Genomic DNA, 22844 nt, shown 5'->3' with positions numbered 1-22844 from the left:
GATGCCCATTCTAACTGGTGTGAGGTGATACCTCATTGTAGTTTTGATTTGCATTTCTCTAATAATTAGTGATGTTGAGCAGCTTTTCATGTGCTTCTTGGCCATCTGAATGTCTTCTTTGGAGAAATGTCTACTTAGGTCTTCTGCCCATTTTTGGATAGGGTTGTTTGTTGTTTTAATATTGAGCTGCATGAGCTGTTTATATATTTTGGACACTAATCCTTTGTCTGTTGATTCGTTTGCAAATACTTTCTCCCATTCTGAGGGTTGTCTTTTTGTCTTGTTTATGGTTACCTTTGCTGTGCAAAAGCTTTGAAGTTTCATTAGGTCCTGTTTGTTTATTTTTGTTTCTATTTCCATTTCTCTATGAGGTGGCTCAAAAAGGATCTTGCTGTGATTTATGTCATAGAGTGTTCTGCCTATGTTTTCCTCTAAGAGTTTGATAGTTTCTGGCCTTACATTTAGGTCTTTAATCCATTTTGAGCTTATTTTAGTGTATCGGGTTAGGGAGTGTTCTAATCTCATACTTTTACATGTACCTGTCCAGTTTTCCCAGCACGACTTATTGAAGAGTCTGTCCTTTCTCCACTGTACATTCCTGCCTCCTTTATCAAAGATAAGGTGACCATATGTGTGTGGGTTTATCTCTGGGATTTATATCTCGTTCCATTTATCTATATTTCTGTTTTTGTGCAAGTACCATACTGTCTTGATGACTGTAGCTTTGTAGTATAGTCTGAAGTCAGGGAGCCTGATTCCTCCAGCTCCGTTTTTCGTTCTCAAGGTTGCTTTGGCTATTCGGGGTCTTTTGTGTTTCCATACAAATTGTGAAATCTTTTGTTCTAGTTTTGTGAAAAATGCCAGTGGTAGTTTCATAGGGATTGTATTGAATCTGTGGATTGCTTTGGGTAGTATAGTCATTTTCACAATATTGTTTCTTCCAATCCAAGAACATGGTATATCTCTCCATCTATTTGTATCATCTTTAATTTCTTTCATCAGTGTCTTATAATTTTCTGCATAAAGATCTTTTATTTCCTTAGGTAGGTTTATTCCTAGGTATTTTATTCTTTTTGTTGCAATGGTAAATGGGAGTGTTTTCTTGATTTCACTTTCAGATTTTTCATCATTAGTGTATAGTTATGCCAGAGATTTCTGTGCATTAATTTTGTATCCTGCTACTTTACCAAACTCATTGATTAGCTCTAGTAGTTTTCTGGTAGCATCTTTAGGATTCTCTATGTATAGTATCATGTCATCTGCAAACAGTGACAGCTTTACTTCTTCTTTTCCAATTTGGATTCCTTTTATTTCCTTTTCTTCTCTGTTTGCTGTGCGTAAAACTTCCAAAACTATGTTGAATAAGAGTGGTGAGAGTAGGCAACCTTGTCTTGTTCCTGATCTTAGCGGAAGTGGTTTCAATTTTTCCCCATTGAGGATGATGTTGGCTGTGGGTTTGTCATATATGGCCTTTATTTTGTTGAGGAAAGTTCCCTCTATGTTTGTGTTTGTACTTTCTGCAGGTTTTTTTTTTTATCATAAATGGTGCTGAATGTTGTCAAAAGCTTTCTCGGCATCTACTGAGATTATCATGTTTTTTCTCTTTCAATTTGTTAATATGGTGTATCACGTTGTTTGATTTGAGTATATAGAAGAATCCTTACATTCCTGGAATAAACCCAACTTGATCATGGTGTATGATCCTTTCAGTGTGCTGTTGGATTCTGTTTGCTAGTATTTTGTTGAGGATTTTTGCATCTATGTTCATCAGTGATATTGGCCTGTAGTTTTCTTTCTTTGTGACATCCTTCTCTGGTTTTGGTATCAGGTTGATGGTGGCCTCGTAGAATGAGTTTGAGAGTGTTCCTCCCTCTGCTATATTTTGGAAGACTTTAAGAAGAATAGGTGTTAGCTCTTCTCTAAATGTTTGATAGAATTTGCCTGTGAAGCTATCTGGTCCTGGGCTTTTGTTGTTGGAATATGTTTAATCACAGTTTCGATTTCAGTGCTTGTGATTGGTCTGTTCATATTTTCTATTTCTTCCTGATTCAGTCTTGGCAGGTTGTGCATTTCTAAGAATTTGTCTATTTCTTCCAGGTTGTCCATTTTATTGGCATAGAGTTGCTTGTAGTAATGTCTCATGATCTTTTGTATTTCTGCAGTGTCGGTTGTTACTTCTCCTTTTTCGTTTCTAAATCTATTGATTTCAGTCTTCTCCCTTTTTTTCTTGATGAATCTGGCTAATGGTTTATCAATTTTGTTTATCTTCTCGAAGAACCAGCTTTTAGTTTTATTGATCTTTTCTATCATTTACTTCATTTCTTTTTCATTTATTTCTCATCTGATCTTTATGATTTCTTTCCTTCTGCTAACTTTGGGGTTTTCTTGTTCTTCTTTCTCTAATTGCTTTAGGTTCAGGGTCAGGTTGTTTACTCGAGATGTTTCCTGTTTCTTAAGGTGGGATTGTATTGCTATAAACTTCCCCCTTAGAACTGCTTTTGCTGAGTCCGATAGGTTTTGGGTCGTCATGTCTCCATTGTCATTTGTTTCTAGATATTTTTTTATTTCCTCTTTGATTTCTTCAGTGATGACTTCGTTATTGAGTAGTGTATTGTTTAGCCTCCATGTGTTTGTATTTTTTACAGATCTTTTCCTGTAATTGATGTCTAGTCTCATAGCATTGTGGTCAGAAAAGATACTTGATACAATTTCAATTTTCTTAAATTTACCAAGGCTTGATTTGTGACCCAAGATATGATCTATCCTTGAGAACGTTCCATGAGCACTTGAGAAAAATGTGTATTCTGTTGTTTTTGGATGGAATGTCCTATAAATATCAATTAAGTCCATCTTGTTTAATGTATCATTTAAAGCTTGTGTTTCCTTATTTATTTTCATTTTGGATGATCTGTCCATTGTTGAAAGTGGGGTGTTAAAGTGCCCTACTATGAATGTGTTACTGTCGATTTCCCCTTTTATGGCTGTTAGTATTTGCCTTATGTATTGAGGTGCTCCTATGTTGGGTGCATAAATAGTTACAATTGTTATATCTTCTTCTTGGATCGATCCCTTTATCAATATGTAGTGTCCTTCTTTGTCTCTTCTAATAGTGTTTATTTTAAAGTCTATTTTTTCTGATATAAGAATTGCTACTCCAGCTTTCTTTTGATTTCCATTTGCATGGAATATCTTTTTCCATCCCCTTACTTTCAATCTGTATGTGTCTCTAGGTCTGAAGTGGGTCTCTTGTAGACAGCATATATATGGGTCTTGTTTTTGTATCCATTCAGCCAATCTGTGTCTTTTGGTGGGAGCATTTAGTCCATTTACATTTAAGGTAATTATTGATATGTATGTTCCTATTCCCATTTCCTTAATTGTTGTGGGTTCGTTATTGTAGGTATTTTCCTTCTGCTGTGTTTCTCTCCTAGAGAAGTTCCTTTAGCATTTGTTGTAAAGCTGGTTTGGTGGTGCTGAACTCTCTCAGCTTTTGCTTGTCTGTAAAGGTTTTAATTTCTCCATCAAATCTGAATGAGATCCTTGCTGGATAGAGTAATCTTGGTTGTAGGTTTTTCTCCTTCATCAGTTTAATTATGTCCTGCCACTCCCTTCTGGCTTGTAGAGTTTCTGCTGAGAGATCAGCTGTTAACCTGATGGGGATTCCCTTGTGTGTTATTTGTTGTTTTTCCCTTGCTGCTTTTAATATGATTTCTTTGTGTTTAATTTTTGACAGTTTGATTAATATGTGTCTTGGCGTATTTCTCCTTGGATTTATTCTGTATGGGACTCTCTGTGCCTCCTGGACTGGATTAACTATTTCCTTTCCCATATTAGGGAAGTTTTCAACTATAATCTCTTCAAATATTTCTCAGTCCCTTTCTTTTTCTCTTCTTCTGGAAGCCCTATAATTCGAATGTTGGTGCGTTTGATATTGTCCCAGAGGTCTCTGAGACTGTCCTCTGTTCTTTTCATTCTTTTTTCTTTATTTTGCTCTGCAGCAGTTCTTTCCACTATTTTATCTTCCACCTCACTTATCCGTTCTTGTGCCTCAGTTATTCTGCTATTGATCCCATCTAGAGTATTTTTCATTTCATTTATTGTGTTTTTAATTGATGCTTGATTCATCTTTAGTTCTTCTAGGTCCTTGTTAACTGTTTCTTGCATTTTGTCTATCCTATTTCCAAGATTTTGGATCTTGGAAATAGAATCTTGGATCAGCTTTACTATCATTATTCTGAATTCTTTTTCAGGTAGACTGCCTATTTCCTCTTTATTTGTTAGGTCTGGTGGCTTTTTATCTTGCTCCTTCACCTGCTGTGTGTTTTTCTGTCTTCTCATTTTGCTTATCTTCCTGTTTTGGGGGTCTCCTTTTTGCAGGCTGCAGATTCATAGTTCCCGTTGTTTTTGGTGTCTGTCCCCAGTGGCTAAGGTTGGTTCAGTGGGTTGTGTAGGCTTCCTGGTGGAGGGGACTAGTGCCTGTGTTCTGGTGGATGAGGCTGGATCTTGTCTTTCTGGTGGATAGGTCCACGTCTGGTGGTGTACTTTGGTGTGTCTGTGGACTTCTTATGATTGTAGGCCGCCTCTCTGCTAATGGGTGGTGTTGTGTTCCTGTCTTGCTAGTTGCTTGGCATAGGATGTCCAGCACTGTAGCTTGCTGGTCGTTGAGTGAAGCTGGGTGCTGGTGTTGAGATGGAGGTCTCTGGAAGATTTTTGCCGTTTGATATTATGTGGAGCTGGGAGGTCTCTTGTGGACCAGTGTCCTGAAGTTGGCTCTCCCACCTCAGAGGCACAGCACTGACTCCTGGCTCCTGATTTTGGGATTATTCGTTGTCTATTCATGTATTCCACAGATGCAGGGTACATCAAGTTGATTGTGGAGCTTTAATCTGCTGCTTCTGAGGCTTCTGGGAGAGATTTCCCTTTCTCTTCTTTGTTCTCACAGCTCCTGGGTCTCAGCTTTGGATTTGGCCCCACCCCTCCATGTAGGTCACCGGAGGGCATCTGTTCTTCGCTCAGTCAGGACAGGGTTAAAGGAGCATCCACTTCGGGGACTGTGGCTCACTCAGGCCGGGGGGCAGGGAACGGCACAGAGTGCGGGTGGAGCCTGCAGCGGCAGAGGCCGGCGTGACGTTGCACCAGCCCGAGGCACGCCGTGCATTTCCCCAGGGAAGCCATCCCTGGATCCCGGGACCCCGGCAGTGACGGGCTGCACAGGCTCCCCGGAAGGGGGGCGTGGACAGTGACCTGTGCTTGCACACAGGCCTCACGGCGGCGGCAGCAGCCCCAGCATCCCACGCTCATCTCTGGGGTCCGCTCTTTCAGCCGCGGCTCGCGCCCGTCTCTGGAGCTCCTCCAAGTGGCGCTCTTAATCCCCTCTCCTCACACACCAGGAAACAACGAGGGAAGAAAAAGTCTCTTGCCTCTTCGGCAGGTCCAAACTTTTTCCCGGACTCCCTCCCGGCTAGCTGTGGCGCATTAGCCCCTTCAGGCTGTGTTCATGTCACCAACCCCAGTCCTCTGCCTGTGCTCCGACTGAAGCCCGAGCCTCAGCTCCCAGCACCGCCCACCCCGGCAGGCAAGCAGACAAGCCTCTCGGGCTGGTGAGTGCCGGTTGGCACCGATCCTCTGTGCAGGAATCTCTCCGCTTTGCCCTACCCAGGTACGTGGGGAGTTTCTTGCCTTTTGGGAGGTCTGAGGTCTTCTCCCAGCGTACAGTAGGTGTTCTGTAGGGGTTGTACCACGTGTAGCTGTATTTCTGGTGTATCTGTGGGGAGGAAGGTGATCTCCGCGTCTTACTCTTCCACCATTTTCCCTGGAAGTCTAGTCGCCATATCTTCTTTATCCATTCATCTGTTGATGGACATTTAGCTTGGTCCCATGTCCTGGCTATTGTAAATAGAGCTGCAGTGAACACCATGGTACATGTCACGTTTTGAATTATGGTTTTCTCAGGGTATATAATCAACTAATTTAAATGCACTAGATGGGCATAGTGATGAAGGAGGAAAAGGAAGAGAATGGATGTAGAAAGAGAGAAAGGAAGCGGGGGTAATCAAATACATTCAGTTAATATATTCATCAAGATGAAGGATGGAACCTGACACACATGGCTCTAAATGGCATACCAATATTGTCAGACTTTGTCCAGAGGAGGATATAAAGTCACAGAAGGGTTTATAGCAGGAAAGTAACCAAAGCTTGAGCCCGGCTAAACCATACAACAACTGAGTGACCTTTGGCAAGTCACTGGCTCTCAGAACCTTGGTCTCTTCTAGACAAAGGGGAATCTTGGTAGTACCTAACCTAAACAGTAGCCAAGAGCCTTAAGTTCAGCTATAGTAATAAGAAATGCTGTCAAATATTGAGAGTGAACTGTATGTCCTAGTCACAATATAGGTATTCTCTAATAGCTGTCTATTGTTTCTATACTGCAGATACTTACTCCACATTACAAAAGGGAGCTAAAATTTAAATGTAGCACTTAAGATTCATTGAGTTCACATCCCAGCTGTATCACTTAAACTTATTACATCATTGTGGAAATGTGAAGGATAACAGTGTCTTCATCACCATTTTGTAAAAACTTAAGAAGGTAAAATATCAAAAACTTTTATAACATAAAGGTAAAAAATACATTTTAGATTGTGTTATTACTGTTATTGTTAAAGAGTTTACCAGTTTCCTGGGCTCAGTAATGGACATCTCTGAGATAATGGATCATAGGTGATAGAAGGGGATTTTTCTGGTAGTATGTGGCATCAGTGATGGTGGTTTGGGATGTGACTAACAGATAAGAGTGTTGGAGAGTGCTAAAAGATCAGGAAAGTGAGTGATGCGTCCATGAGGTAAGTAATGGAGGGACTGTGAAAGAAAGGGTTTGTAATCTGTCACAAAAAAATGCACAGATTGTTAGTATACAGTTTATATATATATATAGTATGTATAATATTTAAATATATATATAATATAGTGTGTATACTATTTAAATATGCATATGCATATTTATTTAAACTGTGTATATGTTTAGATATAAACATGTATTTGAGATATATATGTGTATGTACATTTATACATATATCTACCTCTGTCAAGATATAGGACATTTCATTATATTTGTTTGGTATTTTAATTAATTCCCATATATTACCTTACTCCTTGCTTTAGAGAACCACTAGTCAGCTTTCCATCACAATACTCTTTATTAGAGGTTTATTTCAAAAGTATCATACACTGTATTCTCTTTTGCCGATGCTGTCACTCAGCATCTTTTTGAGTTTAATTTATTTGGCATCCATATTGCTTTCCTTTTTGTTGCTGAAGAGCATTCTTTTGTGTGGATATATCTTCCGTATATCACCAACATATTGATGGGCATTTAATTATTTTCTATTTTGGCCTGTTATGAATAAACTACAATGAACATATCTGAATATGTCTTTCTTTTCACTATTTTGATGTATCTATTTAGCAATGAATTGGTGAGTAATAAACTGTATATTTCATCTTATGAAAAAATTTTTGAAAATGTTTTCCAAATTTTAATAATAAGGTATGGTTCAAACTAACATAAACTTTAACCATTTAAAGAGTACAATTTACTGGTGTTACATATGCATCATTGCCACGTTGTGCAAAAATCACTTCTATCTAGTATCAAACATTTTCATCACCCCAGATGAAAATCTAACACTCAGTCTCCTTTTTCACTTTCTGCCATCCATGGCAGTCAGTAATTTGCTGTCTCTATGGATTTACCTATTGTAGATATTTCATATAAGCGAAATCATATAACATGTGACTTTTTGTGTCTACTTCTTTCCCACAGTATGTTTTTCAGGTTGATCAATCCTGTATCAGCCAACCAGGCTCCCCTTTTCTCTACATCCTCCAAATATTTGTTTCTTGTCTTTCCAGTAATAGTCATTCTAACAGGTGAGAAGTGATATGTCATTGTGGTTTTGATTTTCATTTCCCTGATGATTAGTATTGTTGAAAACCTTTTCATATACCTGTTGGCCATCTGTATGTTTTCTCCGGAAAAATGTCTACTCAATTCCTTCAACTGTTCCTTAATCATGTTATTGGTATTTTTGCTACTGAGATTTTGGAGTTCCTTAGCAATTTTGGATACTAGCACTTTATCATATACATACATAGTCTCTCATTCTGTAGATTGTCTTTTCAATTGTTGTTTCCTTTGCTATGCAGCTTGACAAAATTGCATTTTTTTTTTGCCTGTTCTTTTCTTTCATATTTAAAAAATCATTGCCAGGGCCAATATCAAAAAAATTTCCCCATGTTTTCTTGTAGGCATTTGACATTTTTAGATCTTACATTTAAGTCTGTAGTGTATTTTTCCTCTGCTTTATTCAGATATAATTGACAAATAACCTTGTGTAAGTTTCAGGTACAATATCATGACTTGATATATGTATATATTATGAAATGGTTATCAGAATAAGGTGAGTTAACACAGCCATATCTCAGATAATTCCTTTATTTGTATGCTGAGAACATTTAAGATGTAATCACTTAGAAATTTTCAAGTGTACAACAAAGAGTTGTCAACTGGAGTTGCTATGTTATACATTAGAACCCCAGGAATTACATATCTTATAACATATATAAAGAAATTTGGACCCCTTTGACCAACATTTCCCTGTCCCTTCATCTCACCAGAACCTGTCAACCACACATGCACTCTGTCTATGACTGGCATTTTAGATTCCGTATACTAGTTAAATCATGTAATATTTGCTTTTGTCTGTCTGACATTTCATTTAACATAATGACCACAAGATTTATCCATATGACAAGCCCAGGATTTCCTTTTTTATGGCTGACTATATGTATGTATACAGTAATTCCACTTCTAGGTACTTATGCAAAATAAGGGAAATCACTATCCTGAAGACATGTCAGCAGCCCCATATTCTTATTCACAATAGTCAAGATGTGAAAACTACCTGTCTTTTCTAAGATGAATTGATAAAGGAAAAAAATATATATATATATATATATAATATATATATATTATATAATACACACACACACACACACAAACACACATACAAAATATAGTCATTTTATGTCTTGAAAAATACATACTCACCTCTTCTGACTATTTAATAATTGAATTATTTATTTTTTGTTATCGAGTTGTATGAGTTCCTTAGATAATTTGGTTATTAACCCCTTATCTCATGCATAGTTAGAAAATATTTTCTCCCACTCTGAAAGATGTCTCTTCTTTTTGTTGAATGTCCCTTTTAATATGCAGAAGGTTTTTAGTTTGATGTAGTAGGTCCACTTGTTCATTTTTTGCTTTTATTGTTTATGGTTTAGGAGTTATATCCAAAAACAAAAAAAAGAAACGAAAAAGAAAAACTATTGTCAGGACCACAGTCAACAAAATTTATTACTTAAGTCTTTAATCTATTTCACAGAATGGTCTAAGGTAGGGATCCAATTTCATTCTTTTCCATGTGAATATCCAGTTTTCCTAACACCATTTAGTGAAAAGACTACCTTTTCCCCATTGGGTAATTTTGGTTCCCTTGTCAAATATTAGTTGAGTATATATGCAAGAATTTATTTCTGGTCCCTCAATTCTGTCCTAGTGGTCTACAGTCTGTTTTTATGCCAGTACCACACCATTTTGATTACTATAACTTTGTAGTATAGTTTGAAAAGAAAGTGCAATGCCTTCAGCTTTGTTGTTCTTACTCAGTATTTCTTCAGCTATTCAGGGTCTTTTGTGGTTCCATATGAATTTTAAGACTATTTTTCTACTTCTTTGAAAAATGCCATAGAAATTTTGATAAGGATTGCATTTAATCCATAGATGGCTTTGGTATTATGGACATTTTAACAATATGAATCCTTCCAACACATAAAACAGGGTCTTTTCATTATTTGTGTTTGCTTTCATTTCTTTCATCAGCTTTTTATAAATAATGTTAAGTATTCAAACAGTTCACCTCCTTGTTCATTTCTAGGTATTTATTCTTTTATATGCTATTATGTATAGGATTGCTTTCTTAAATTCATTTTTAAATAATTTGTTGTAAGAAATTATGTAACATAATTTAACAATTTTCCTAAGTTTGTTTAAATCATAGAAGTTTACTGAATTTTTTTTTTCCTTTTTTTTTTTTTTTTTGCGGTATGTGGGCCTCTCACTGCTGTGGCCTCTCCCGTTGCGGATCACAGGCTCCGGACGCACAGGCCCAGCGGCCACGGCTCACGGGCCCAGCCGCTCCGCGGCATACGGGATCCTCCCAGACCGGGGCACGAACCCGTATCCCCTGCATCAGCAGGCGGACTCTCAACCACTGCGCCACCAGGGAGGCCCTGAATTTTTTTATTAGTTCTAAAAGGTGCTTTTTTCCCCTAAAGTCCTTAGAGTTTCTACATATATTATATAAAATATATAAGCAACAGGGATACAGCACAAGGAATTAGAGTCACTATCTTGTAATCACTTTTAATGGAAGTATAATCTGTACAAATACTGAATTAATATGCTGTATAAATGAAACGAATGTAATATTTGTAAATCAGCTCTAGAGGTGGGTCTGGAGCCTGTGTATGAGGTTCGAGGCCGAATGCCTGGCTGGATAAAATCAAGACTGGAGCCTTGGTCCAAGAATATGAGCTTGTCACCAAGGTCCCCTTGGTCAGGCCTAGTGTGGATTCTTTGGCAAAGTTGGATGCTTACGTTGCTCTCTCATTCCCCTACAAGAGCCCTCCTGGGCCAAGGGGATCTCTCTTGACACTGTACTGTATGGACTTGGAGGAGGAGTGATGTAGGTAAAATGATATAGTTCTTTTTTTATTTTTTTTTATTAGTTTCTGCTTTATAACAAAGTGAATCAGTCATACATATACATCTGTTCCCACATAATGATATAGTTCTTACTCTCCACTTTAATGCTTCTTTTTTCAGTTCTGTGCTCCACCTGGGTCCTGGAATCTATCACCTGGATCAGAGAGCTCGCATGAAGGTATTTTTGTGCATATATAATTGTCAACTCAATGTTTCTGTGGGGGGACGAAAACTGGAACACTGTCATCTTGCTCATCCCTCGCATTTTTTTTCTACTTTAATTATGACTTTCGTCTCTAATTAGAAATGGAGTTGAACATTATCGCAAACATTTGAGGTCTCTTTTTATGTTCCTTTTATTTTTATGAAGTCCCTGTTCATGTATTGTTCCATTTTTTTGTTAAATTTTCATCATTTTCATTCAATTTTGAGTTCTTTATATATATTATACATAGGATTAATATATATATAGATATTACAAATATTTTGTCCCATCCTCTCATTTGTCTTTTAAATTTTAAAAAATGCAATGGCATATATGCAAAATTCAGGTTTTTTTGATGTGTAGGTTTATACATCTTATACATGTATTAATTCCTATAATCTCTGTTACCAGCAAAGACAGCTTACAAAAGTATTACAATACCTCAGAAAATTCTGCTGTGCTTCCTCTTTGTATTCAGATTCCCTATCCTCATGCTTACATCCTGAGTTATTCACTCTCTATACATTTTTACCTTTTCTAGAATGTTGTATAAATAAAATCATACAGTATATAACCTCTGAGACTGATTTCTTCATGATTAATCTGAGGTATATTCACATTGTTGTACACATCAATAGTTCATTTCTTTTTATTACTGAATAGTGTCCTCTCAAGAAAATATACCAGTTTTTCTTTTATACTTTGAAGGACATTTAAATTGTTTCCAGTTTTTGGTGATTATGAATACAGTTTACATAACCATTTATGTGCAGCTTTTATGTAAACATAAATTTAATATCTGTGGGATGAATAATTATAACTGGGAATACTGAATCAAATAATTAACCTTGTAGTTACAAGGAGTAATTGTCAATGTAAATTGTAAAGGTATGGTTATGAGATAAGGAGATAAATAAGGAGATAAGTATTTTACCCTGACTACAATGATCATTTCATTATGTATGTATATCAAGTTATCATATACACCTAAAATATATATAACTCATTCTTTTTTAAAAAAGTCAGGGAAAGATTATCTCTGTGGTACAGGATGGGAAGGTAGTTCAAGAAGGGGAAAGGAGAGTAAAACCTCTTCCCTTTTTAAGCTGAACCTACATGTTTCCTGTATATTTTGAATGTGTGATGTATTTTAAACTAAAGAAGTAAAATTAAAAGGCGAATTTCAGGAGGACCTTCAAGATGGCAGAGGAGTAAGATACGGAGATCACCTTTCTCCCCAAAAATACAACTAAATGTGGAACAACTGCTACAGAACACCTACTGAACACTGGCAGAAGACTTCATACTTTCCAAAAGGCAAGAAACTCCCCACGTACCTGTGTAGGGCAAAAGAAAACAGAAAAAAAACAGAGACAAAAGAATAGGGATGGGACCTGCACCTCTGGAAGGGAGCTGTGAAGGCGGAAAGTTTCCACACACTAGGAAGATCTTCACTGGTGGAGACAGTGGGGTGGCGGTGGGGAAGCTTCAGAGCCACGGACGAGAGCACAGCAACAGGGGTGCGGTGGGCAAAGTGCAGAGATTCCCGCACAGAGGATCGGTGCTGATCAGCATTCACCAGCCCGAAAGGTTTGTCTGCTCCCCCGCCAGGGCAGGCGGGGGCTGGAAGCTGAGGCTCAGGCTTCGTAGATCAGATCTCAGGGAGAACACTGTGGTTGGCTGTGTGAAGAGAGACTGAAGGGGGCTAGTGCCCCACAGCTAGCGGAGAGGGAGTCCGGAAAAAAAGTCTGGAACTGCCTAAGAGGCAGGAGACCATTTTTTCGGGGTGCACGAGGAGAGGGGATTCAGAGCGCCACCTAAACCAGTTTCAGAGACAGGTGTGAGACGTGGTTATCAGTGAGGACATCAGAGAAGGGCATGAAACACTAAGGCTGCTGCTGCAGCCACCAAGAATACAGTGTGCAAGCACAGGTCACTATCCACAACTCCTCTCCTGGGAGCCTGTGCAGCCCGCCATTGTCAGGGTCCCGTGATCCAGGGCCAACTTCCCTGGTAGAACACAGGGCACACCTCAGGCAGTTGCAATGTCATGCCTACCTCTGCCGCATAGCCTCGCCCCACATTCCATACCCCTGCCTCTCCACAGCCTGAGTGAGGCAGAGCCCCTGAATCAGCTGCTCCTTTAACTCTCTCCAGTCTGGGTGAAGAACAGACGCCAGAGGGCGACCTACATGCAGACGTGGGACCAAATCCAAAGCTGAACACTAGGAGCTGTGAGAACAAAAAAGAGAAAGAGAAATCTCTCCATGCAGCCTCAGGAGCAGTGGATTAAGTCCCCACAATCAACTTGATGTATCCTACATCCATGGAATACCTGAACATACAACCAATCATCCCAAATTTGAGGCGGTGGAATTTGGGAGCAGCTATAGACTTGAGATTTTCCGTATGCAGCTGACTAGTTTATGATTTTTATGTTCATCTTAGTTTAGTTTCTAGCACTTGTCATAGGTGGATTTGCTAATTGGTTTTGTTACTCTCTTCTCTTTTTTTTAATTAGTTTATATTATAATAATATATATTTTTAATTTTTTATATTTAAAACTTTTTTTATTTTAATAACTTTATTTTATTTTTTCTTTCTTTTCTTTCTCCATTTTCTACTGAGCCATGTGGCTAGAAGGGTCTTGCTGCTCAAGCCAAGTGTCTAGCCTGACTCTGAGGCGGAAGATCCAGGTACAGGATACTGGACCACCAGAGACTTCCCAGCCCCAAGTAATATCAATCTGTGAGAGGTCTCCCAGAAATCTCTATCTTAACACTAAGACCCAGCTCCACTCAACGACCAGCATGCTCCAGAACTGGACACCCCATGCCAAACTAGTAGCAAGAGAGGAACACAACCACCCATTAGCAGAGAGGCTGCCTAAAATCGTAAGTTCACAGAGACCCCAAACCACACCACCAGATGCAGTCCTGATCACCAAGAACACAAGATCCAGCCTCATCCACCAGAACATAGGCACCACTCCCCTACACCAGAAAGCCTACACAACCCATTGAACCACCCTACCCACCAGCTGAAGACACCAAAAACAATGGGAATTACAAACCTGCAGCCTGTGAAAAGGAGATCCCAAACACTGTAATTTAAACAAAATGAGAAGAAAGAAATATGCAGCAGTTGAAGGAGCAAGATACAAATGCACCACACCAAACAAATGAAGAGGAAATAAGCAGTCTATATGAAAAAGAATTCAGAGTAATGAGAGGAAAGATGATCCAAAATCTTGGAAATAGAATGGAGTAAATATAAGAAAGTTTTAACAAAGACATAGAGGAAATAAAGAGCAAACAAACAATGATGAACAATGCAATAAATGAAATTTAAAAATCTCTAGAAGGGGGCCTCCCTGGTGGCGCAAGTGGTTGAGAGTCCGCCTGCCGATGCAGGGGATACGGGTTCGTGCCCCGGTCTGGGAGGATCCCATATGCCGCGGAGCGGCTGGGCCCGTGAGCCATGGCCGCTGAGCCTGCGCGTCCAGAGCCTGTGCGTCCGGAGCCTGTGCTCCGCAACGGGGGAGGCCACAACAGTGAGAGGCCCGCATACCGCAAAAAAAAAAAAAAAAAAAAAAAAAAAAAAAAAATCTCTAGAAGGAATCAGTAGCAGAATCAATGAGGAAGAAGAATGGATAAGTGACCTGGAAGACAAAATAGTGGAAATAACTACCACAGAGAAAAATAAAGAAAACAGAATGAAAAGAATTGAGGACAGTCCTAGAGACCTCTGAGACAACATTAAATGCAACAACATTCGAATTATAGGGGTCCCAGAAAATAAGATAAAAAGAAGGGGAAACTGAAAAGATAATTGAAGAGGTTATAGTTCAAAACTTCCCAAATATGGGAAAAGGAATAGACAATCAACTCCAGAAAGTGCAGAGTCCATTACAGGATAAATCCAAGGAGAAACACAACAAGACACATATTAATCAAGCTATCAAAAATTAAATACAGGGCTTCACTGGTGGCGCAGTGGTTGAGAGTCCGCCTGCCAATGCAGGAGACACGGGTTCATGCCCCAGTTCGGGAAGATCCCGCATGCCGCGGAGCGACTGCTCCCGTGAGCTATGGCTGCTGGGCCTGCGCGTCCGGAGCCTGTGCTCTGCAATGGGAGGGTCCACGGCAGTGAGAGGCCCACATACAACAACAACAACAAAAAATTAAATACAAAGAAAAATATTAAAAGCAGCAAAGGAATAGCAACAAATAATGTGCAAGGGAATCCCCATAAGGATAATAGCTGATCTTTCAGCAGAAACTCTGCAAACCAGAAGAAAGTGATAGGAAATATTTAAAGTGATGAAAGTTAAAAATGTACAACCAAGGTTACTCTACCCAGAAAGGATCTCATTCAGATTCAATGAAGAAATTAAAACCTTTACAGAGAGGCAAAAGCTGAGCAAATTCAGCACCACAAAGCCAGCTTTACAACAAATGCTAAAGGAACTTGTCTAGGCAGAAAACACAAGAGAAGGAAAAGACCTACAATAACAAACCCAAGACAATTAAGAAAATACTAATAGGGGGCTTCCATTGTGGTGCAGTGGTTGAGAGTCCGCCTGCTGATGCAGGGGACACGGGTTCATCCACAGTTCCAGGAAGATCCCATATGGGATCATGCCCATGAGCCATGGCCACTGAGCCAGTGCGTCCGGAGCCTGTGCTCCACAATGGGAGAGGCCACAAGAGTGACAGGCCCGAGTAACACACACACACACACACACACACACACACACACACACACATACTAATAGTAACATACATATTGATTACTATCTTAAAGGTGGATGGACCTAGAGTCTGTCATGCAGAGTGAAGTAAGTCAGAAAGAGTAAGACAAATACCGTATGCTAACACATATATATGGAATTTAAGAAAAAAAATGTCATGAAGAATCTAGGCATAGACAGGAATAAAGACACAGACCTACTAGAGAATGGACTTGAGGATATGGGGAGGGGGAAGGGTAAGCTGTGACAAAGTGAGAGAGTCGCATGGACATATATACACTACCAAATGTAAAATGGCTAGTGGGAAGCAGCCACATGGCACAGGGAGATCAGCTCGGTGCTTTGTTACCAAATAGAGCAGTGGGATAGGGAGGGTGGGAGGGAGGGAGATGCAAGATGGAAGAGATATGGGAACATATGTATATGTATAACTGATTCACTTTGTTATAAAGCAGAAACTAACACACCATTGTAAAGCAATTATACTCCAACAAAGATGTAAAAAAAATGTAAATGTAATAAATGCTAAAACAAAAAGACACAGACTGGCTGAATGGATACAAAAATAAGACCCATATATATGTTGTCTACAAGAGACCCACTTCAGGCTAGGGGCACCTACAGACTGAAAGTGAGGGAATGGAAAAAGATAGCCCATGAAAATGGAAATAAAAAGAAAGTTTCAGTAGCAATTATCTCAGCAGAGAAAATAAACATTAAAATAAAGACTACTATAAGAGATGAAGAAGGACACTACATAATGATCAAAGGATCAATCCAAAAAGAAGGTATAACAATTGTAAATATTTAGGCACCCAACATAGGAGCACGTCAATATATAAGGCAAATGCTAACAACCATAAAAGGGGAAATTGACAATAACACAATCATAGTAGGAGACTATAGCACCACACTTTCATCAATGGACAGATCATCCAAACTGAAAGGAAACACAAGCTTTAAATGATACATTAAACAAGATAGACTTAATTGATATTTATTGGATATTCCATATAAATCAACAGAATGCACTTTCTTCTCAAGTGCTCATGGAATGTTCTCCAGGATAGATCATATCTTGGGTCACAAATCAAACATTCAAGAAAATTGTAATCATATAAATAATCTTTTCCCATCACAAAATCATGACACTAGACATCAATTACAGGAAACAACTGCAAAAACTACAAATTATGGAGGCTAGACAATACAGAACTAAATAAGCAAGAGATCACTGAAAATGTCAAAGAGGAAATCAAAAAATACCTAGAAATATATGACAATGAAACACGATTAACAAAAACCTACTGGATGCAGCAAAAGTAGTTCCAAGAGGAAAGTTTATCACAATACAATGATCCCTCAAGAAACAAGAAAAATCTCAAATAAACAACCTAACTTTACACCTAAAACAATTAGGGAAAGAAGAACAGAAAAAGCAAAGTTAGCAAAATTAAAGAAATCATAAATATCAGATGAGAAATAAATGGAAAAGAAATTAAGGAAATGATAACAAAGATCAATAAAACTAACAGCTAGTTCTTTGAAAAAGTAAATAAAATTGATAAACCATTAGCCAGATTCATCAAGAAGAAAAGTGAATAGACTCATATCAAAAACACTAGAAATGAAAAAGGTGAAGTAAAAAATTACACTGCAGAAATACAGCAGATCATGAGAGATTACTACAAGCGACTATATGCCAATAAAATGGACAACCTGGAAGAAATGGACAAATTCTTAGAAATGCACAACCTTCTGAGACCCAACCAGGAAGAAATAGAAAATATAAACAGACCAATCACAAGCACTGAACTTGAAACCGTGGTTAAAATTTTTCCAACAAACCAAAATTGAAGACCAGATGGCTTCACAGGTGAATTCTACCAAACATTTAGAATAGCTAACACCTGTCCTTCTCAAAAGCTTCCAAAATACAGCAGAGGGAGGAACACTCCCAAACTCATTCTTTGAGGCCACCATTACCCTGATATCAAAAACAAACAAATATTTCACAAAGAAAGGCCAATATCACTGACGAACATAGGTGTAAAATACTCAACAAAATATTACCAAACAGAATCGAACAGCATATTAAAAGGATCATGCGTTATAATAAAGTGGGATTTATCCCAGCAATGCAAGGATTCCTCAGTATATGCAAATCATTCAATGTGATACACCATATTAACAAATTGAAGGTTAAAAACCACATAATCTCAATACATGCATAAAAAGCTTTCAACAAAATTCCACACCCATTTATGATCAAAAATCTCCTGAAAGTAGGCATAGAGGGAACTTACGTCTACATAACAAAGTCCATATATGACAAATCCACAGAAAACACCCTTCAAAAAGGTATAAAACTGAAATGATTTCCACTAAGATCAGGAAGAAGACAAGGTTGCCCACTCTCAGCACTATTATTCAACATAGTTTTGGAAGTTTTAGTGACAATAATCAGAGAAGGAAAAGAAATGAAAAGAATCCATATTGGAAAAGGAGTAAAACTGTCACTGTTTGCAGATGACATGATGCTATACATAGAGAATCCTAAAGATGCTACCAGAAAATGGCTAGAGCTAATCAATGAATTTGGAAAAGTAGCAGGATACAAAATGAATGCAAAGAAATCTCTGGCATACCTATATGATAATGATGAAAAATCTGAAAGAGAAATTAAGGAAACATTCTCATTTACCATTGCAACAGAAAGAATAGGAATAAACCTACCCAGGGAGACAAAAGACCTGTATGCAAACAAAGCTAAGACGCTGATGAAAGAAATGAAAGAGGATACAAACAGGAGGCATATATCATGTTCTTGGGTTGGAAGAATCAACATTGTGAAAATGACTGTATAACCCAAAACAATCTACAGAGTCAATGCAATCCCTATCAAATTAGGAAAGGCATTTTCCAGGGAACTAGAAGAAACAAATTGCACAATGTGTATGGAAACAAAAAAGACACTGAATAGTGAAAGCAAACTTGAGAAAGAAAAATGGAGCTGGATGAATCAGCTCCTGGACTTCAGACTATTCTACAAAGCTACAGTAATCAAGACAGTATGGTACTGGCACAAAAGCAGAAATATAGATCAATGGAACAGGATAGAAAGCCCAAAGGTAAACCCATGCACATATGGTCACCTTATTTTTTTATAAAGGAGGCAAGAATATACAATGAGATAAGACATCCTCTTCAGCAAGTGGTGCTGGGAAAACTGGATGGCTACATGTACAGGAACGAAATTAGAACACTCCCTAACACCATACATAAAAATAAATGCAAATGGATTAAAGACCTAAATGTAAGGTCAGACACTATCAAACACTTAGAGGAAAACATAGGGAGAACACTCTATGACATAAATCACAGCAAGATTCTTTTTGACCCACTTCCTAGAGAAATGGAAATAAAAACAATATTAAACAAATTAGACCTAATGAAACTTAAAAGATTTTGCACAGCAAAGGAAACCATAAACAAGACCAAAAGACAACCCTCAGAATGGGAGAAAATACTTACAAATGAAGCAACTGACAAAGGATTAATCCCCAAAATTTACCAACAGCTCATGCAGCTCAAAACCAAAAAAACACAAAAAACAATCCAAAAATGGGTAGACCTAAATAGACATTTCTCCAAAGATGATATACAGATTGCAATAACACATATGAAAGGTTGCTCAACATCATGAATCATCAAAGAAATGTAAATCAAATCTACAATGAGGTATCACCTCACACTACTCAGAATAGCCATCATCAAAAAATCTACAAACAATAAATTCTGGAGAGGGTGTGGAGAAAGGGAACCCTCTGGCACTGTTGGGGGGAATGTAAATTGTTACAGTCAGTATGGAGAACAGTATGGAGGTCATTAAGAAACTAAAAATAAAACTACCATATGACCCAACAATCCCACTACTGTGCATATACCCTGAGAAAACCATAATTCAAAAAGAGTCATGGACCACAAAGTTCATTACAGGTGTAATTACAATAGCCCGGACACGGAAAAACCTAACTCTCCATCGACAGATGAATGGATAAAGAAGCCATTGCATATATATACAATGGAATATTACACAACCATAAATAGAAATGAAATTGAGCTATTTGTAGTGAGGTGGATAGACTTAGAGTCTGTCATACTGTGTGAAGTAAGTGAGAAAGAGAAAAACAAATACTGTATGCTAACACATATATATGGAATCTAAAAAAAAAAAGATTCTGATGAATGTAGAGTCAGGACAGGAATAAAGATGCAGATGTAGAGAATCGACTTGAGAACATGGGGAGGGGAAAGGGTAAGCTGGAATGAAGTGAGAGAGTTGTATGGACATATATACACTACCAAATGTAAAATAGATAGCTAGTGGAAAGCAGCTGCATAGCACAGGGAGATAAGTTCAGTGCTTTGTGACCACCTAGCTTGGTGGGATAGGGAGGGTGGGAGAGAGATGCAAGAGGGAGTGGATATGGCAATATATGTATATCTATAGCTGATTCATTTGTTATACAGCAGAAACTAACACAACATTGTAAAGCAATTATACTCCAATATAGACGTTTATAAAAAATGCTGTCTACAAGAGCCATTTTAACTTAAAGACACACATAAGCTGAAGGTGAGGGAATAGAAACTGATAATCCAAACAGTTTCCAAACAAGAGCAGGACTGGCTCTCCCAATCAAAGGTAATACAGATTTTCAGTCAAAATAGTTCACAAGAGATAAAGAAGGTCACTATACAGTGATAATGACTCACTTTATCAAGAGGATATAATAATTGTAAATATATATGTACTGAACGTTGAAGGATTAAATAAATATTTAAATCAACCATTAACAGATCTGATAGGAGAAATCAACAGTAAAACTAATAATAGTAAGGAACTATATTATCCCACTTTCTACCTTAGAAAATTAATAAAGACACAGAATGTACCTAATAAACTTATATAGAACTTCCATCCAACAGTACCAGAATCCACATTCTTATTAAGTGCTGATGAAACATTCCCCAGGATAGACCCTGTCTTGGGACATAAAGCAAGCTTTAACAAATTTAAGATCAAAACCACATTCAGCATCCTTTCTGATCATGACGTTATGAAGCTAGAAATCAATAAGAAGAGAAAAATTGAAAAATTCCTAATATGTAAAATTATAAAGCACACACTGGAAAAATCAATGGGTCAAGGAAGAAGTCAAAAGGGAAATCTGAAACTATCTTCAGATAAACAAAAATGACAACATACCGAAACTTTGGGGATGTAGTAAAATCAGTCTGAGGAATGAATTATTTTTTAGCAATCATAAATTCTTATATTAAAAGAATGATCTAAAACAAACGACTTATCCTTATACCTGAAGGACTAGGAAAAAAGAAAATTAAGCTACAAGAATAAAAGGAAAAAATAAGAAAGTTTCAAGTGGAAATGAATAAAATAAAAATCAGATAATTACCAAAAAACTGAATCCAAAAGTTAGTATTTGGAAAGGATAATAAAATTTACAAGCTTTAGCTAGACTAACAAAGAGAAAATGATAACTTAATAAATAAAACTTTAACTGAAAGAGGAGAAATTGCACCTGAGACCATAGCATACCAATCATTATAAAGAATGCTAACAAAGTGGGTGAGAAAAATGGATAAATATCCACCAACCTCAATATACAATGTACCAAAACTGAATCATGAAGAAGTCAAAAAACAACAAAAAAAAATCTTGATCATACAAATAATGACTTAGGAAATTGATGCAGTATTCAAAACTCTCCCAACAAAGAGAAGCCCAGCATCAGATAGTTTCAAGGGTGAATTCTACTGAACATTTAATGAAGATTTATTGCCAGTCCTTCCCAAACTCTCCCAAATAACTAAAAAAGAAGGAACATTTCCAAATTCATTTTATAAAACCAGCATTGTCCTGATTAACAAAGCTACATAAGGACACAACAAGGGAAAGACAACAACAACCAAAATACCCAGAACTTACAGACTAATATCCTTGTACATATAAATGCAAAAATTCTCAACAGGGCTTCCCTGGTGGCGCAGTGGTTGAGAGTCCGCCTGCCGATGCAGGGGACACAGGTTCGTGCCCCGATCCCGGAAGATCCCACATGCCGCGGAGCGGCTGGGCCCGCGAGCCATGGCCGCGGAGCCTGTGTGTCCGGAGCCTGTGCTCCACAACGGGAGAGGCCACAGCAGTGAGAGGCCCGCGTACAGCAAAAAAAAAAAAAAAAAAAAAAAAAAATTCTCAACAAAATTCTAGCAAACCAAATTCAATAGTACACTAAAAGGATCAACATGATAAGGTAAGATAATTCCTGGGTATGCAAGGGGAGTTAACATTTTCAAATCAATAAATTTAATTAACCACACGAATAGCATGCAGAAGAGGTATTTGAAAGAATTTTTTAAGCTTTCTTGATTAAAGCTCTCAACTAACTTGGTAGAGAAGAAACATTTTAAATATAATAAAGCTCATATGTTAACAAGCCACAGCTATCATCATATTCATGGTGAAAAGCTGAAAAATTTTCCTCTAAGACAGGAACAAATAAAAAATGCCCACTATCACCACTCCTATTCAACAAAGTAGTAGAATCCCTAGCCAGAACCATTAGGAAAGGAAAAGAAATAAAAGGGATCAAAAGTGGAAAGGAAGAAGTGAAACTGTCTCTGTTTGAAGATGACATATTCTGTATGCAGGAAATCCTAAGGACTCCACCAAAAACCCCATGAAACTTTTAGAACTAATAAATGAATTCAATAATGTTGTTGGATATGAAATAAAAATACAAAATTAGTTGCATTTCTATACACTAACAAGAAAATAGCTGACAGAAAAATAAAACACTTCCATTTACAACAGCACCAAAAACAATAAAATCTTAGGAATACATTTATGCAAGGAGATAAAATATCTGTACACTAAAAAATATGACATTTAAAAAAACTTAAGAAGACACAAATAAATAGAAACCTATCCCATGTTTATGAATTGAAACAATGAATACTGTTAAAATGTTCATGC

General features: G+C 37.7%; 1 protein-coding gene across 10 annotated transcripts in view; it reads left to right on the top strand.

Moving 5' to 3' along the window:
• The window catches only part of LOC132482951 (cilia- and flagella-associated protein 77-like), a 49349-nt gene that overhangs the window by 22131 nt on the left and 4374 nt on the right, over positions 1 to 22844 (top strand). For 2 of the 10 annotated variants that reach the window (XR_009531029.1, XM_060088209.1), the window contains exons 3-5: positions 7826 to 7932; positions 10949 to 11006; positions 13663 to 16153. Coding sequence is in view for 8 of the 10 variants with exons in the window: in XM_060088209.1 (XP_059944192.1) it covers positions 7826 to 7932; positions 10949 to 11004 (163 nt within the window). In the remaining 2 variants the exon portion in view is untranslated. Of the gene's footprint in view, positions 1 to 7825; positions 7933 to 10948; positions 11007 to 12220; positions 13503 to 13662; positions 16154 to 22844 lie in introns of those variants that run through there. The other 8 variants (XM_060088212.1, XM_060088211.1, XM_060088216.1 and 5 more) reach the window with 6 other exon arrangements.

The sequence above is a fragment of the Mesoplodon densirostris genome, assembly GCF_025265405.1.
Source record: "Mesoplodon densirostris isolate mMesDen1 chromosome Y unlocalized genomic scaffold, mMesDen1 primary haplotype SUPER_Y_unloc_1, whole genome shotgun sequence".
In the NCBI taxonomy this organism is placed as follows: Eukaryota; Metazoa; Chordata; class Mammalia; order Artiodactyla; family Ziphiidae; genus Mesoplodon; species Mesoplodon densirostris.
Note: the sequence above shows the minus strand (reverse complement) of the source record. Positions and strands in the feature narration are given on the sequence as shown.